Raw genomic sequence first — 14,002 nt, 5'->3', positions numbered from 1 at the left:
TGCTTTCACCACGAGCTGAAGGAAGAGATCGAGAATGAAGGGGGGAGCTACTGCAGCAGTGGATAACAGACCAGGTAAAAGACATTATGGATGAGGATGGTGAAAAGAGATAAGACATGTTAAAATGAAGAGCATTCACTGCATCCAGTGAACAGTTTATGAATGACTGCCTGGAGTTAGAGCTACAACATGCAGGAGACTCCACAGCAGAGCATCAGTAGCTGCTGGCATTTGGTGAATGTTCATTCACAAGACAGCACTGCTGATGCCTACTTTTCTGATAGTTGTTATTTTCTGTAAAATACTAACCATTTGATTGACCATTTAACAATCTTTTAACATCTTTCTCACAGTAAATTCTCTTTCTAGGTCATAAAAAGCAGAATTTAATGCATTTTTCAATACATACCATCACCTGTGTGATCCCATAAAGTTCAACTGAAAACTGCAGCCAGTGCTACACTCTTAAATAACCTTTCTCCACAATGTTAACTGAATATTATTAGTACAGAGTTGTTAAGGATGAATAAGATGACTGGAGGTCACCTTGTCTAGGGCCCCTGCTCAAGCAGGGTCTCCTGGAGCACGTTTCCCAGGACAGTGTCCATGTGATACAGAACTGCAGGATTTCCACAGCACTGCTTGATGTCTTAGTCAATCGCACCATCAATCATTTCTTCCCTAGGCTTACAGTTTTCAGTAGGTGCTTTTGGTGAAGGAAAGGGATGAGACTATTGTTTCAATGCCCTCAGAGACTGTTGGCTACATCACTACAGACAGAGGAATAAATACAGTCTGCCTATAAAGATTAAAAGGAAAATTACTGCAGTACAAAAAATGTCTGCGTAAAAGACCAGCTGGCTCGATGCTGTGTAAGAGAAATAATATCTGGAGGAAAAAGTCTTCACAATGAGATTTGGTTACATCTGTAAAATGTTAAAACCTCCTCTCATTACTCAGAGCCCACCAGAACCACCCTGTTTGCCGCAATTATTTAAGACCTTCTGCAACTAACCAAGCCCTTTACAGCGTTGCCAAACAGGCAAAGCAATTCACACACAGATTGACACAAATTCACCTCCCCACTGAGGCTGTGAATCACCACATACATTACACTAAAATTAAACTGATATGATTGTGGATTCCTTGCTTTATTTTTTTTTTCCAGTAGGAAATTGACCCACGTTTGGTTTGAATTAAACTCATTCATTGCACTGAAGCAAATAATTAAATGTAAAGATATGAGTCCCTTTGAAGAGAGTGCAAATCAAATTTGGGTGATAATTAGCAGCAGATAATTGAAACCTATTGTTTATTTACACAGAATCTGATGTTACTGAGCTACCTCTGGAATGGACAAATAGAGCTGCATATTCTGCTTTCCACCCTGCTTCTCATTTTTAAACCTTCTATAGAACATTGTCAACTCACCAATGTCAAAGCTCCTGCAACCTATAGGGAGCTAGTGAAAATACTCTTTTTTCTATTCTAAAAAATATTGGACCTTTAACAATTTACTTCTGCTCCTTCTCTTATTCTTCTCCATACACACAACAACACTGGGTTTCAAGATAAATTTTGATTTTGGATTGCAGTACAAACAAGCAAGTCTGTATTTGAGTCTAAGGTTCTAAGGCTCCTGCTCACCCCATTTGTGACATGGTTTAATCCAGTTTTCAGTCTCAAATTCTTTCAATGCCTGGACCCTGGCATCAGAGCCATAAAATTCCTACTAACACCTTCAAGTCTGAAAAAGCATGGCAGATAAAAAAAATAAAAGGAAATTCCAGTTTTCCCTGCCATCAATGATCTTGTCCTGGTATTTATTTCTACCAAACCAGCCAGGTAAGGAAGAAAATACCTTCAGTCTAATTGGGGTAGATGCTAAACACATCTGCATGTGTTATACCAGAGGGGGTATCTTAGCTAGAGAGTTTACAAATTGGAGACATAAACATGAATTCCTCCAAAAGTTATGGAAAATGTATGGAAAATGGGAGCACAGGTAAAATACAATTTTTTTTTTTGTTGGATCCTGCTTCATCAAAATGACTCTGAAACAAACCATGCAGCCTCTGACAGAACACTGCTGGACAAACAGGTCAAAGTGACTTAAGACTAGAAGGATCTAAGAATGCTTTATTACTTAGGAGATTAAAATTTGATTGCCAAAGGATAAAACTAAACAAAATCAGAGTGGGGTGGTATCTCCCTTTTAGCTTTAATAAAATCATATGTGTTAATATTTCACTTTAAAAAAAGGAGTCCTCAGCTTCCTGGGAAGTGAGACTTAACTCTCAGACTGTTGTGACAGGACTAAAACTGCCCTTCTGAATAGAGGAGAGTGACATAATGCATATTCATAAAGGGAATTCTAATTACTACAGATATCTGAATGTTGCATATTGTTTTCAATAAATACTCAAAATTAATCAAATCACTGGGGAAAATTTAACCTCAGGACAAAAAAAAAACCACTGTAGTAGCAAATAGGTTCCCTACCTTCCTTACCTCTTAGTAAAGACTTACGTTGTCAATGATACTCATTCAGTAGCATGAAAATACCTCCCCCATTCCACAATACTTTGGAACTGACTTGGTGTTTACCTGTTGTAACTCATTATTATGCACTTTTTTCCATGTTTAATACGATGACCAGCTGCAAGATTAGCAGCACTCACAATTTCCAATCCATAAATCACAAAGAACTCGGTACACCCATCACTGCTCATCTGAAACCTGTACGTGCATTGCATCTATGCGCAGAGCTGCTATGAGTGGATCTTCACCAGACCTTGCTTCAGTGACTTTCTTCAACCAAAGTGAGAGCTGACCCCAGTCACAAAGACAATTCCTCCCATTTCTTGAAGCTGTCTGACAAACACGTTATTGTGAAAACTCCAAGGAAACGTGTGTATGATTTAAAGGAAAAATTCAAAGGCTTATTAGAAGAATTGCTGAAGAAGAGAGAAATTGAGAAATTCCTCTAAGTTTTAAAATTGTTTACACTTACCTTTCCTTGTGCCAATCTGATTCTGGTTGTTTTGGTTTTGGTTTTTTTTCATTCAGATTCTCAAAATGAAGAGCGTTTTGACTTTCTTACATCACCTAGCCATTAACACACATACCCAAATCTTCAGAAATTCTGCCCCGTAAGTTGGACTAAACATAACAAGCCCCAGTATAAAAATACTATTGAAAAGCAATAAAAAAAATACACCGTAAGTTCTTATAAGAAAGTTACTCTCAGGTGAAGACACCTGCACACTAGACTTCATATAAAATGTATAGGAATACAAAAGGTTTGCCTGGTGATTCTACAAGGATATGACAAAAAGAAAAAAAAAAACAACCCCAAGATGCTTAGCCATCCTAACCCAAAAAGAGATTAAAATAGCATATAACTAATTTCATTAATTTTGTTACTGTCTGAATCCATGTGGGAAGCATTCAAAAGGTGTATTGTATTTATTTTGTCTCATTGACAAAATAACAAATACTAACCATGAAGATTTCTACCTTTCTACAGTGCAGGCCCTACTCCAAGATGAGAGGCAGTGCCCTTCACCAATGCTCCACTTCCATAGCCTCCAAAAATAAAGTGAAGAAGTTCCAGGCATAAGAGCTTTACTAGATTGGAGTCTCAGCATACTCTCTGAAAAATTCAATCACAGTAACAACAGGTTTGTCACCCCTCTAATAAAAGTAGGAAGATTCCCTGTACCACCTGTAATTGCAGCATCTTCTCACAAAATACCCACACAAAGGTATTTATAACCAAGTGCAGCTGACATGAATCAAACCTGCAGCATGGATGCAGTGGACACTTCATCCAAAAGCCTTCTCACCTTCCATCTCCCTGAGGCACCAGGAAGATGATGCCTCTACCTTGTGAAAATACACCAAGGAAGGAGAGCATCTCTCAAGAACCTCACTGTGTTCTGGTATTAGACTTCTAATACCAACAAGGTAGAACCATTTGCTCTCTTGTAATTTGGAGATTAACATCACTGAATGTAGTTATAATGCCACATGAACCAAATCCTAATGGTGTATGTTCAGAAAGATGCATGAGTATAGAAAATTGGCCTACTAAGTATACTACAACAGAGCTGCATCATGAAAAGCCAAGGAGTAAGAATATTTTGTAGTCATATTACTTAAAAACTGACACCAATCATCTTTTGGAAATGTAAATATTCAACTTGGTTAAATCAAGACAATCACAGGTAGACATTTTTTCCCAAATCTTTGGCTGTATTGCAATGGTTGTTTCAATTTGTAATCTCCAACTAAACATTTCCTATCCATGGATTAACAATATATTTACTGACTTGTGTCTTTTAACAGTATTTATCCAACATAACAAAATAAACTGCAATTTGTTATACTTTTTTTTTTACAAAACATTTTATAAATATTTTTACAAAATGTATACAAAGCAATTTCAAGTGAGACATACTTTACAAATGAAGGTATTTAAGCAAATAAAGTCCATACCACGCTGACAATAAGTGACACATCCTCTTTAAGTGAAGTCAGTCTGTAAGGCCTCCCTACTCTAACAGATAAATTATACCAAAATCTTCAAAATGAACATAGTTTTCTTAATTGCCAGTTTAAATTTTGTTTTAATATTAGGCAGTATTAAATAACATTGAAATCACAATTCTGATCCAGCAAAATAATGAAAACATGTTTAAACTCATGCATATTCAAAATACTTTGCTGGACTTGAGCCCATATGATTAATAAACTTCTTTTAAGCACCACAAAAATACAATTATTTCATTTACTGCTTCACCACGTACCAGAATTCCTTTAAAATTGAATTCAAAGGAGTGAACAACAGAACATTAACAATCTAAAAGCAGTCTTACTAGGACTGTTCAAGGGGTTCCTCTCAGCAGTTCAGAGAAATGTGTCTGACCAAATCAATCACCACTATTGTTTGCAATTTTTTTCATTTTTTATATGCCATTGTCCTCCCTTCCCAATGAGATGCAACAGAAGACACATAACCTGATACTTCAGTTATGTATTTGCTGTAGAGAGGCTGAAAACCCCATACCCATTTCAAGGTGGTACAACAAGCAAGGGGACTGATGAATGTGCAACTTCACCTTTTTTTTCCTTAAAAAAAGAAAAAAATATAACTAGCTAGCATACAGCTGTGTAACTTACTGCTCTCCTTCCTAAATAGTTCAAAATGATAAATTAATAAAATTTCCAAAATGATAAAATAAAATATGCATCAGGATACACAGCCATGAGAATATTATTAAATCTAAAAAGGCAATAGGTGAAGACTATCTTGTCAGTTTTGCCAATAAGAAAACAACTACCTGCCTGAGAGTCTATTCTGTGGACACCCAACTAAAATTTTAAAACTGGCAATACTTTTTAATATTTCATACAACACTTGGGAATGTTGGGTTTTTACAAACATGTACTTTAAAATTGGCACAATTTTTTTATATGGCAATTAGCAACATACAAAACCAGTATTTCCATTCATGTCGAAGGGGAACTGAATCTTAAGGAAGTTCATCTTTCTCTCATTGCTTTCTAGATTTGGTTTCCTTTAGTGGTCAGACAGTGGACTGCAGCTCAGTACTGAGTTGCACTGTAATGTTCTACTATCCCAAAGATCTAATTCTGCTTCCTTCCATGCCATTCAGATGGACTGAATTACACACCAGCAAAACTTTTTGGTTTCTCTCCTGGCAATCTGACTGACAACCACAGCTTGTCACAACGAGCCTCTTACATCACAAAAATCATAATCAGCAAGTCTGGAAAATGGCTGGTAATGTTTCTGAGAAATGGTGGGGAAGTTCTGGGGGAGAACATGAGCATACCTTAGAAACCACAAAAGCTGTATCCTCCTGAGCAGACATATGTACTACACACACGTGACCAATGTCAGCGCGCTTATGTGCACTAAAGCACTCATGACCAAAGTAAACTTGAACAAAGCAGCATGGGCAGCAAAAAAAAAAAAAAAAAAAAAAGTCATAGATTAAAATAAATAAATAAAATAATAAGATTCTATCTTAACAACATGACAGCAAGCCAAATGCAAACCGTGCAATGGTTTCACTTGGCTTTACAATATGAATTAATAATTACACATTTTTTGATATGTTTAAACAATGGGATTGCTGATCAACTTTGGTCTGTACATATCTTGATAATAATGACTGCTACGGTGGATGATTTAACATTCTCTGACAGCAAAAAGCAAAAAAAAAAATCAAAAATAAACACTGGCCTTTAAATTTACTCAGAGTAAGGCTAACATCCTCTTAAAATATAAGCTACAAATACAGTTTTCAAATCAAAGTGCTTTTGACACTTGGTCTAAAAAAAAACAAACAACAAATAAAATAAAAAAAAAAAAACATTTATACCACTTCAGAAAGACTCAAGGCTGACTACATCCAATTATAAAATGCAAAATCTTTTCCTCAAGAGATAACATATATATGTATTATATATATAAATTCATGGCTCTATCATGGCCTGATCCTGTACACTTTGCTATTTACTGGCTTCCATTCTACCTTCCTTAGTCAAGCATTTATTACTTCATATCATGCCACTGTGACTAAGATCATATAATATCATCCCACAGACTAAAGTTACCCACTACAAATATATCAAGTACTAGTTTCTGCTCAGAAAGCAATAGAAAAGCACTTAAAGTTTAAATTATGAAGCCTTGTAAACACACTGATGATTTCTTTTCAACTTAAAAATCCTAGAATACAGATTCATTAACAAAGCAAATAGTCACTTCTGAATAGAGGTACAGTGGGTTTTCCAGGAAAACGAAAAATTTGATGATTTGTGGAAGAGAAGGGTAGGGGAGAATTGTTGCTTCCATCACTCTTTAAAAACATTTTCTTAATAAATATATCCTTTCAAATGACTGTGATTGTCAGTATATTACCGTATTATATAGGGCCTAACAACCTGCAACCCTGTTACGTTGCAGTACTGCTCAATAATCAAAAGCACTATCATAATAATACTTGAAACAGTAAGGCCCTAACAGACTGCATTCTAACAAGGATTAACTTTACTTGGATATCTCACTGTAACCACAATGAGTATTGCTCTCAAACACAGAACAGAATCTAGTTTAGAAAGGTTAACCTTAAATGCATGTCAGGCTGTACTTGTGGTGTCATTCACATTTGCTTCTGCTAAGAGAAACATAACTTGTCCATGGTACTGTAACTATTAACACTCTAAGATACTATTTACAGCTGCTTCTAAAATAGAGTCAGTTTCTACAACACTTTCATTGTGGTCTGGAATAAATTTTTCCAGGCAGTTCTCTTGTGAAGCGATAGGTGAAAAATTAGGGAACTCTAAGTCAACTGAGCCACTACTTGCTGCCTCATTTTGTGGCTGCCTCCCAGCTTTTTTAAGTTCCAAGATGTTTTTAAATGTAGTTTCTAAACTCTTACTGAGAAGTAAGTCTTCCTGGGGTTCACCAGAGCCTTTCCTGCTATCAGGATGCAAAACCTCATTCTTTGGAGAGCTCCTCAGAGTTTTGTCTTGAAGTGAATTATTACACGTTACCTTTGAGAAAGACTGAACTGCATTCCTTGATATTTTATTGTGTGTTCCATGACTGCCTCTTGACACTATTTTTGACAAGTCTTCAGAACTCAAAGAATTCTCAGTGGCCTTGGCAAGATCTTTCCCACTCATCCTTTCTTCAGCAAGGGCCACATATTGGCTCTCAGAAGAACAATTAGCTTTTTCAAACTTTAAAGCTTTAGTGAGGCTCTCGGATTTTTTAGTAGAAGCTTTTCCTTCTTGTGGCGTCAGAATGTTGTTAGGCACTATAGGAAGTTTACTGTGATTTGTGGACTCTGCTGAGCTGGATTTTGGTCGGTCTCTGGCTTGGGTTTTGGTAGCTTGACTTCGAGAAGGTAATGTTTTGCTAGACTGATGGTCACTTTTGCTGAACTGTGCTTCTTCAGCTGTTTTCTCAAATTGTTTGGCAGAACAACAAAAATCGGCCTGATAACCATCTGAAAATTAAGTAGCAAGATTTTACTAAAATTATCTACACATCCAAATAACTGACAATCCAACACAGTTTCTGTGTACTGAAATTCAAATAACATACACAGCTTATGGATCTGGGTCTTTAAGAGATGTTCATATCCTTAAGTATTCTGCTGTGTACAGTGCAGGAGATTAGCACTAAATTAATCAGCGCACTGCTCACGTATGTTCACTGTAAAAATCAGATTAAGGGCACTTCCCAGCATTCTAAATATGCAAATATGGTCTCTGAAAATTAATACTTTCTACAACACAACCTGTGAATATCTCTGAAAATATGCAGATCATGCAGAACCTTTAAACAAACTGTGGTTGTAATCTTACACAAATAATGTGTTTCCAGGTGCTACGTTTAACAACACCCCAGTTAAAAATGCTGCCATTTAAATGGCCATGACACTCCAAGAGCAACACTTCATTAAGATGAACAGGAGTATTCATGCTTCAAGCAAGCTGGTCTTTTCTGGCTGCAAGCAAACTCAGAGGTTCTTCCCTGCTAGGATGGAGGCACTGCAGGAGTCATAACTGTTGTCAAAAGAAATTCAAACATTTCTCTGCCAAAGAGGTAAAATATTTTTTTCCCCATAAATAACTGCTTCAACCCTACAGTGTCTCTATGTTGCTGAAATCTGGAGTTTTAAGAAGTTATCTTGTAAATGCTTATTCAGTATTTCACTAACTGGAATCCACAGTAATCAGTGCCTCACTGTGGCCACAACTATTTTTAAGCACTCTACATTTAATTTAGAAATTAAGCATTACTTACCAGGATCCACAAGTGCAAGACGCTTTTCCCGAGTCAGAGATGCTCTTTCCTCCTGGTTAAACATCCTATCAATCATAACCATTTCTGCAGAAGGATTTATCCGCTGGAGAAAAGGGAAAAATGCAACCATCTCTGTAGTGACTCATATGTTGGTATCAAATCAAAACATGGATAGCTTAGTTAAATTTCAGAGAAAATAAACTTCTTTTATTATGTATTTGCGAAGAACATTCACAATTCAACGGTCTTGACTCTGACCCAACCACTACTGAAACTCAATCACGAAATATTACTCACATTGTACTGCAAATTTTATTTGGGAAAGACTTTAAAACATGGAATTGCTATTCCAGGTGTACAAACTGTACTTTTGTACTGAGTATGCTTACTAAAACTTTTTTTTTTTTTTTTTTTTTTAATTTCATATAGTATCCTTTCTCTTTTCGGGGATCAACCAGCAAAAATCTTGAACTGGAACCACTCTATCATCTTCCCTGCACTTCTCTGCTATCCTTGTAACTAGCTGGTGCAGAGCTGCATTTTGCTGACAATGCCTTCACGCCAGCTGGATCCATCCATCACAGAAAATGTTCACTGCACTAGGCCGTAACACAGGCAACTAGTTTCAAACCTGAATGCTATGTCAAATAAACTTTTCAAAATTACTAAATGGGATTTGCCACACAACAGATTGCAAATATTTAATGGCTAGGGTCTTTTAAAATGTAAGTGCTAGTTTTAAAACCATATTAATTCTAACACCTATATTGTGTATTCCTGTCTCTAAATATCTAAATGCCTATTATACTCAAATTCAAAACTTTTCCAGGTTTGAAAACTAGCATATCTGAAGTCACAATGGCATTTCCTGATCCTTGTAAAATACATTCTTTAACTTTGTCAGTTTTATTTTACCTCATACCTGGGATTGTGAAAGCACTTAAATCAGAAGCATTTCTGATTAAATTCCACCTAGCTTTTAAGGACAATGATTTCCTAAACTGTAATATGATTTGGCACCAACTATAATATGGCTGGAGACCTCTGAATGGACAACATCAACATTATTTCAGGTTTTATCAGCCACAGAAATACACGGAAATCATCCTCCTGACTATTGCAGCCTGTTCAGTGTAAGAGCAAAGCAGAAGCAGAGAACAGAAGTTCCTGCACCTGTTCTGTAGGTATTGTTTTAACAAACTGAATCCAATCCCATAAACAAAGTGTAACTGGGTTTGACACCTTACCATTGCATCTTCTATAAGCAAACATCTGTATTTGTTCAGCATAGCCTGTGTCCTCTTCAGAAGCTGTGTAGCTACAGATTCAAATTCACTGTCCACTAGAAAGACAAAGTACACTTTCAAACACTGTTGTTCAATAACCTGCACAAATTTTAAAATGTTCCTTTTCTTATTGCTCTAATTTACATTAAGAATTCTCGCAATACACTGATTACAAACTTACTGCTAATTTTTAAAAAGAAAATTACCTTTTCTTAAATCTTCTTCTGTTGGCAGTGATCCCTGGCACACATGGTATGAAAGGAGTCTCTGAACTGCATCATTTAATGATCTGAACCGACTTTTATCTGGTGTCACAGCATGTACCTGATCCTTCTGTAATTGCTGCAGAATACTACAAAAAAATTAATGATATATACTTAACATACTGTACAGAGTTTTTACATTGACAAAAGTCAAAATTAAGGTTTCTGCAACAAAATTAAAATTAAATAATGACTTACAAAGCTCCTTTAGTTAACTGTTTAGCAGCAGGCCTTTTCTGTCCAACTAAATGACCATCAACCTAAGTTCAAAATAAAAGACAAATTACAATATAGCCCCTCATTTGCAAAGCCTTAGTTTCAGGATTTGCTTCTGTCAATTAGGTACAACACTAACTGTAACCACCAAATAAGTATAAACACTTTCATCTATCTCCTATTTGCACAGGGCACTGTGTATCCACAAAATAGGGAAGTGACATAAACCGAAAGTCTGAAATGCTTTTGGTAGAAAAATTCCACTGTTGTGCATTATACATACTTCACTAAGAAAGAGAAGATCAAAGTTAACAGATGCAAAGAAGGAAAGGTACAACTAAAAACTTTTATAAATAAATCTGCTCATACAAACTGTCTCTGCATTTCTCAGAAGATGTCATCTTAGCTGATATTGATGGATTAGAGTACCTGTGAGGAAAGCAGGCTAATGCTGTGCACTTAAATTCTTTAAAAACACAGTGGATTGGGAGGGATGGTAAAATTCATTTTAGGAATTTTATTTCAGTGTCCATGCTTAAGATAAGCTCATAATGTGGAGATCTATGTAATTTTCTCCTTTGCTTAGATATTTAATGAAATCAAGATTTTTTCCTGGGAACACTCTCCTAAGACCTGAGGCTCTCTGAGGGGGTAAAGATTCATGGAAGGCACACTGGAAGAGTATTTGCCTCAAAAATCCTCCAACTTCAGAGCACAAAAAGTAATCACCACCAAGCAGAATAAACATCTGACCAACCATTATACAACCAGGCTGACCACCTAACTGAGTACTACTGTATCTTCTGCTCTACTTGTACATCAATAAGACATGGAAAAACATTCCTGTCCTACTGCACTGACAAATACATTTACAAACAAAACTTTTAAGTCAGATCCTCTCAAAAAAAAAAAAAACAAACCAAAAAAACCCCCTCATCCTGGACCGTGGTTTTGTACATACTTGCATTATGCGAGAGAACTTTTGATGGTAAAAAGAGAAGACTGCAGTAAAAAATAAAACAAATACCAGGTGGAATGGTTCTGCTGCTTCTCACAAACCACTCTCTCCCAATCTGCTAGAGAACAGCTCAGTTTGAAAGAAATAATAAGAAAAGTAGGTTTGGCCAACTCAATGAAGAATTGCTATGTCATACAAAATTAACTTCAGGGAACAGTACAGTCAGACTCCACTTACTGAACTGAATCTCAAAGCAGCATCCAGTGTATCAATTTGCAAAATAATCAGCATTTATCATGTCAAGGTAGAATTTGTCAAGTTTGAGGGAATTCATATACTCTACAAAAAACCTACAATGATTCCTTATTTGTTTACTCACTACCTCCCCTCACCCCAGTGGAGAGGAGAATTAGGAAAAAAGTAAACCTTGTGGGTTGAAAAGAACAGTTTAGAAACAGTAACAAAATAAAATAATATAGTAATGATAGTTACTATAAAGTTGTAATGAAAAAGAGCAAAGGGGGAATTAAACCCAGGAGAAACAAGTGATGCACAATGCAATTGCTCAGCACCCTCTGAACAATGCCCACCCCATTCCCAAGAAGTCATCAGCGGCTCACAGACAATTCCTATATTTACACACAGACATGATGCTCCATAGTATGGGATATTCCTCTGGCAGTTTGGGCCAGCTGTCCTGTGTGTGTCATTGGCACAGCATGGGGCACTGGAAAGGCCATGACATGCAGAGTAAGCACTGCCCAGTAACTGAAACACTGGTGTGTTATCAACATTACTAACATCCCAAATCCAAAACACAGCACTGCACCACCCACTAAGAAGAAAATTAGCTCTATCCTAGACAAAACCAGGACTGACAGGGAAACATATAAACAGAAGTTCTTTACCTGTATACTCTGCTGAACTGATGATGATCCTATCACTTTTTCTTGTGGCTGTGCTGATCCTAGAGATTGTTGTATGATTTTTCCTCCAGAGTCCTGTCCTATAAAAAAAAGTTTAAAAGAGTCTTGTCATGCTAAGCAAGAGAATAATTTTGCCTACCTATCCTGCTAATTTCACTTGAGTTTTAAGGAAAGCACACTAATGCTTTTAAGCGTAAGACGTAACTATCCCATGGAGAAACCAGCTCATAAAAAATAAACACGACTGATATTTTGCCTCAAAACAATAAAAATACTCAATATAAATCATATCTCACCATGGTACTGCAACATAAGAAATTCAAGTGTTGTCAGTTTAGTGTCCCAACAATTTACCTATAATCATACAGTAAAGTTTATCAAGCATTTTAATACCAATCCTCCCTCAAGTGTATTACCCAAACTTTTCTAGAGCTCAAGTATTTAGACAGCAAGCATACTTTTTCCCCTACATTTTTTTAGATAGGCAGCCTTCCTCCAATTGCCTTGCTTCATAATCCAAACAACATCTTATCAGTCATGCTACCTTACAACCAAAACAAGTAAGAATTTATTAGGTTTTTTTTCCCCAAAGACACTCAGCATACTGTGCAGATTGTATAGAATTGCCTGGACAGCCTACACATAACAGTACACTAGGGGGAAAAAAAGCAGGCAGGAGTATAGGACCTTATTCAAAAGATTACTTATGTACAAAGAGAACAGAAAGGTTACTGCATTTTTCTGCTTGCCTTGAATGCACCAGTTTTGTTCTTTCAGTAGCACAGTGCTGCTTGAAAAGCTGCTGTTTTGCCATGAACAGTGCATGAACTATTCTAACTGAAAGGCACGTATCTAAGAATGAAGTGAGTGATGACAGCCTGCAAATAACCTTGTACACCTATTTCTCTTCCCTCTGTAACTGAAGCAGCCACCACCATATTCAACATTTTAGAAGTTTCATGGAATTTTAGCAGATGTCTGTATTTTGCAAATCAAGTATTTCTATTTTCCTAAGCTGAAAAAAAAAAAGAAAAATGAAAGAAGGTACAATTTTGGCTTTTACAGAGGAGAGAAATAATTGCTAATTGTGAAGGTTCTACTTTTCTCTCTAGAAAATGAAGTGCCATGGCTGAGAAAAATCAAAGCACACATTCAAAACTGAAAAAATATAGCTTGAATTCTTCTAAAAATAAAATTCCAACAACTTGTAAAACCCTATGAGCATGAGGCATCTGACACACTGAAGAAGAACTAATCTCTGTTGCTGCAGAAAATTAAGAAAATTATGTTAAAAAGACCTTAGTTGACCTGATAGTGTGTTGCTCAGAAGACTTGTTAGCTGAGGCTGTCTCAAATTGTCCTGCGTCTTCGATGCAGAAACTGGTGATGTCTGGCTCACAGCCTTTTTCTGTGGCACATACATAAAATAAAGATCAAATTTTTTTAAAAATCACAGTGAAATATTTACTGAAAGCTTTAAGAAAAACAAGGAAAAGGCA

At 36.3% G+C, this 14,002-nt stretch overlaps 1 protein-coding gene across 7 annotated transcripts in view; it reads right to left on the bottom strand.

Moving 5' to 3' along the window:
• Window positions 1-684: 684 nt before the first annotated feature.
• Window positions 685-14,002, bottom strand: part of BICRAL (BICRA like chromatin remodeling complex associated protein) — a 72,967-nt gene continuing 59,649 nt past the window's right edge. For 4 of the 7 annotated variants that reach the window (XM_077781899.1, XM_021547600.3, XM_021547598.3 and 1 more), the window contains exons 6-12: window positions 13,812-13,911; window positions 12,486-12,583; window positions 10,602-10,663; window positions 10,347-10,492; window positions 10,102-10,196; window positions 8,855-8,957; window positions 4,138-8,051 (exon numbers count right to left, since the gene is read on the bottom strand). In XM_077781899.1, the coding sequence (XP_077638025.1) occupies window positions 7,249-8,051; window positions 8,855-8,957; window positions 10,102-10,196; window positions 10,347-10,492; window positions 10,602-10,663; window positions 12,486-12,583; window positions 13,812-13,911 (1,407 nt within the window). In that variant the 3' untranslated portion in view covers window positions 4,138-7,248. Of the gene's footprint in view, window positions 3,656-4,137; window positions 8,052-8,854; window positions 8,958-10,101; window positions 10,197-10,346; window positions 10,493-10,601; window positions 10,664-12,485; window positions 12,584-13,811; window positions 13,912-14,002 lie in introns of those variants that run through there. The other 3 variants (XM_077781902.1, XM_021547603.3, XM_077781901.1) reach the window with 3 other exon arrangements.

The sequence above is a fragment of the Lonchura striata genome, chromosome 3 (genome assembly GCF_046129695.1).
Source record: "Lonchura striata isolate bLonStr1 chromosome 3, bLonStr1.mat, whole genome shotgun sequence".
Classification (NCBI taxonomy): domain Eukaryota; kingdom Metazoa; phylum Chordata; class Aves; order Passeriformes; family Estrildidae; genus Lonchura; species Lonchura striata.
Note: the sequence above shows the minus strand (reverse complement) of the source record. Positions and strands in the feature narration are given on the sequence as shown.